This window comes from Crocodylus porosus, unplaced genomic scaffold (genome assembly GCF_001723895.1).
Source record: "Crocodylus porosus isolate Cpor-Errol unplaced genomic scaffold, CroPor_comp1, whole genome shotgun sequence".
Classification (NCBI taxonomy): domain Eukaryota; kingdom Metazoa; phylum Chordata; order Crocodylia; family Crocodylidae; genus Crocodylus; species Crocodylus porosus.
The window spans coordinates 37,488,349-37,490,204 of NW_017728914.1; the positions used below are offsets into that span (position 1 = coordinate 37,488,349).

The window sequence follows — 1,856 nt, forward strand, 5'->3', positions numbered from 1 at the left end:
AGAACGACAAGAGCAAGACGTGGCAGGCCAACCTGCGCCTCGTCACCAAGTTCAGCACCGTCGAGGACTTCTGGGCGTGAGCGCGGGCCGGGGCCTGGCGCTCCCTTCCTGGCGCCCGTGGGACAGGCGGCAGGCAGGGCTGGTGCCATGACCACAGGCAACACCGTGCTGGGGGGCGGCAGTCCAGGCACAGCCCCTGGTGCCAGCAGGGCTGGTGCCCCTGGCCCCTTGCTCTGGGGCCTGGGGGGTGGGGGACGCTGTGGTGCTGCCTCGGCCCGGGCCCCCTGCAGCCTGGGGTTGCCCTTGTGGGAGGGGGGCACACGGGGGTCCCGAGGTCCTGCCCCAGCCCCAGCGGCTCCCCTTGCCCGTGCAGGCTGTACAGCCACATCCAGCTGGCCAGCAAGCTGACGTCAGGCTGCGACTACTCCCTCTTCAAGGTGAGGCCTGGGGGGAAGAGGGCAGCTGGGCTGCGGCCGGGCCCCCCAGGCACTGCGGCAGGGCTGCAAGGGAGCAGAGCGGGGAGCCGCGGGCGTGGCGCTTGCCATCCGGGGGTGGTGGCGGGTGTCTGCCAGCGGGGGGGGGCTGCTCCTGGTGATGGCTGCGCCCCCAGGATGGGATCGAGCCCATGTGGGAGGACAACCGGAACAAGTGCGGCGGGCGCTGGCTCATCACGCTGGCCAAGCAGCAGCGGCACACCGAGCTGGATCACTTCTGGCTGGAGACGGTGAGTGCGCCCAGCCCTGCTCCCCCCGGGCCTGCCCCCCCGAGCGGCGCGGAGCTGGAGCCCCCCAGTCCCGGGGGGCACTGCAGGCTCCCTGCCCGTCCTCGCCCCTGGGGCGCTGGAGCGTGGCGTCTGGCCCTGTCCGGGCGGCGCTGTGCCCTGGCCCCCCGTAACGCCGGCCCCGCAGCTGCTGTGCCTCATCGGGGAGTCATTCGGCGAGTACAGCGCCGAGGTCTGCGGCGCTGTCATCAACATCCGCGCCAAGGGCGACAAGATCGCGGTGTGGACCTGCGAGGCCGAGGACCGAGAGGGCGTCACCCACATCGGGTAGGGCAGGCTGGGCTGCCGTGGGGCGGGGGGCTGCCCCGGGCCAGGGGTGGCGGGCGGGGGGCTGGCAGGAGGCCTGAGCGTGCTGCTCTGCCCCCCCGCAGGCGCGTGTACAAGGAGCGCCTGGGCCTCTCCTCCAAGGTCGTCATCGGCTACCAGGCCCACGCGGACACGGCGACCAAGAGCGGCTCCCTCACCAAGAACAAGTTCGTGGTGTGAGGCTGGGCCGCCCCAATGAAAGTACTGCAGCCAGCACCGCCTCTGTCCTCTCTGCGGCGGGGGGGCTCGGGGCTGCCCTGACGGTGTCTGGGCCGGTGCAGGGGTGCACGATGCGCTAGCCTGCCCCGGGGCTGTGCGGCAGGGGCAGGAGCTCCCGTACACAACGGGCAACCCAGCAAGCTTCTGGGGTGGGGAAGCCCCCCTTTCCCCCCCCCGCCGTGCTGCGCATCAGCTTTGCTCGGCCCAGGCTGCTGGCACAGCAGGTGCAGCCCATCCAGCACCGGGGCGGGGGGGGCTCTGTGCTGCAGCCTCTTGGGGGTGCGGGGGCGGCGCTCTGGTGCAGTGCCCCAGCCCCGGGCTGCCCCGTGCGGCTCGGGGCCCCTTGGCCCCAGTCCTGCTGTGCCCCCCAGGCTCCTGCTGCCCCCTCCCCTGGTGGTTGCAGGCTCGGGTTCGGGAAAGGAGAGCTGCATCCCTTACTGCCGCAGCAGCCCGGCCTGGCCCTGCCCCTTCCCTGATGCAGAGGGCAGAGCTAAGGCTGGATTAGCAACGGGGCAGGGGCCCTGCTTGCCTCGGCCTGGTAGCGCCCCGG

At 72.6% G+C, this 1,856-nt stretch overlaps 1 protein-coding gene across 1 annotated transcript in view; it reads left to right on the top strand.

Moving 5' to 3' along the window:
* EIF4E1B (eukaryotic translation initiation factor 4E family member 1B) overlaps positions 1–1,308 on the top strand; it is a 2,001-nt gene extending 693 nt beyond the window's left edge. Inside the window, exons 2-6 of the mRNA XM_019534751.1 lie at positions 3–76; positions 374–437; positions 611–724; positions 909–1,048; positions 1,153–1,308. Coding sequence (XP_019390296.1) covers positions 3–76; positions 374–437; positions 611–724; positions 909–1,048; positions 1,153–1,267 — 507 coding nt within the window. The 3' untranslated portion in view covers positions 1,268–1,308. The remainder of the gene's footprint in view (positions 1–2; positions 77–373; positions 438–610; positions 725–908; positions 1,049–1,152) is intronic.
* The last annotated feature ends 548 nt before the right edge of the window (positions 1,309–1,856 follow it).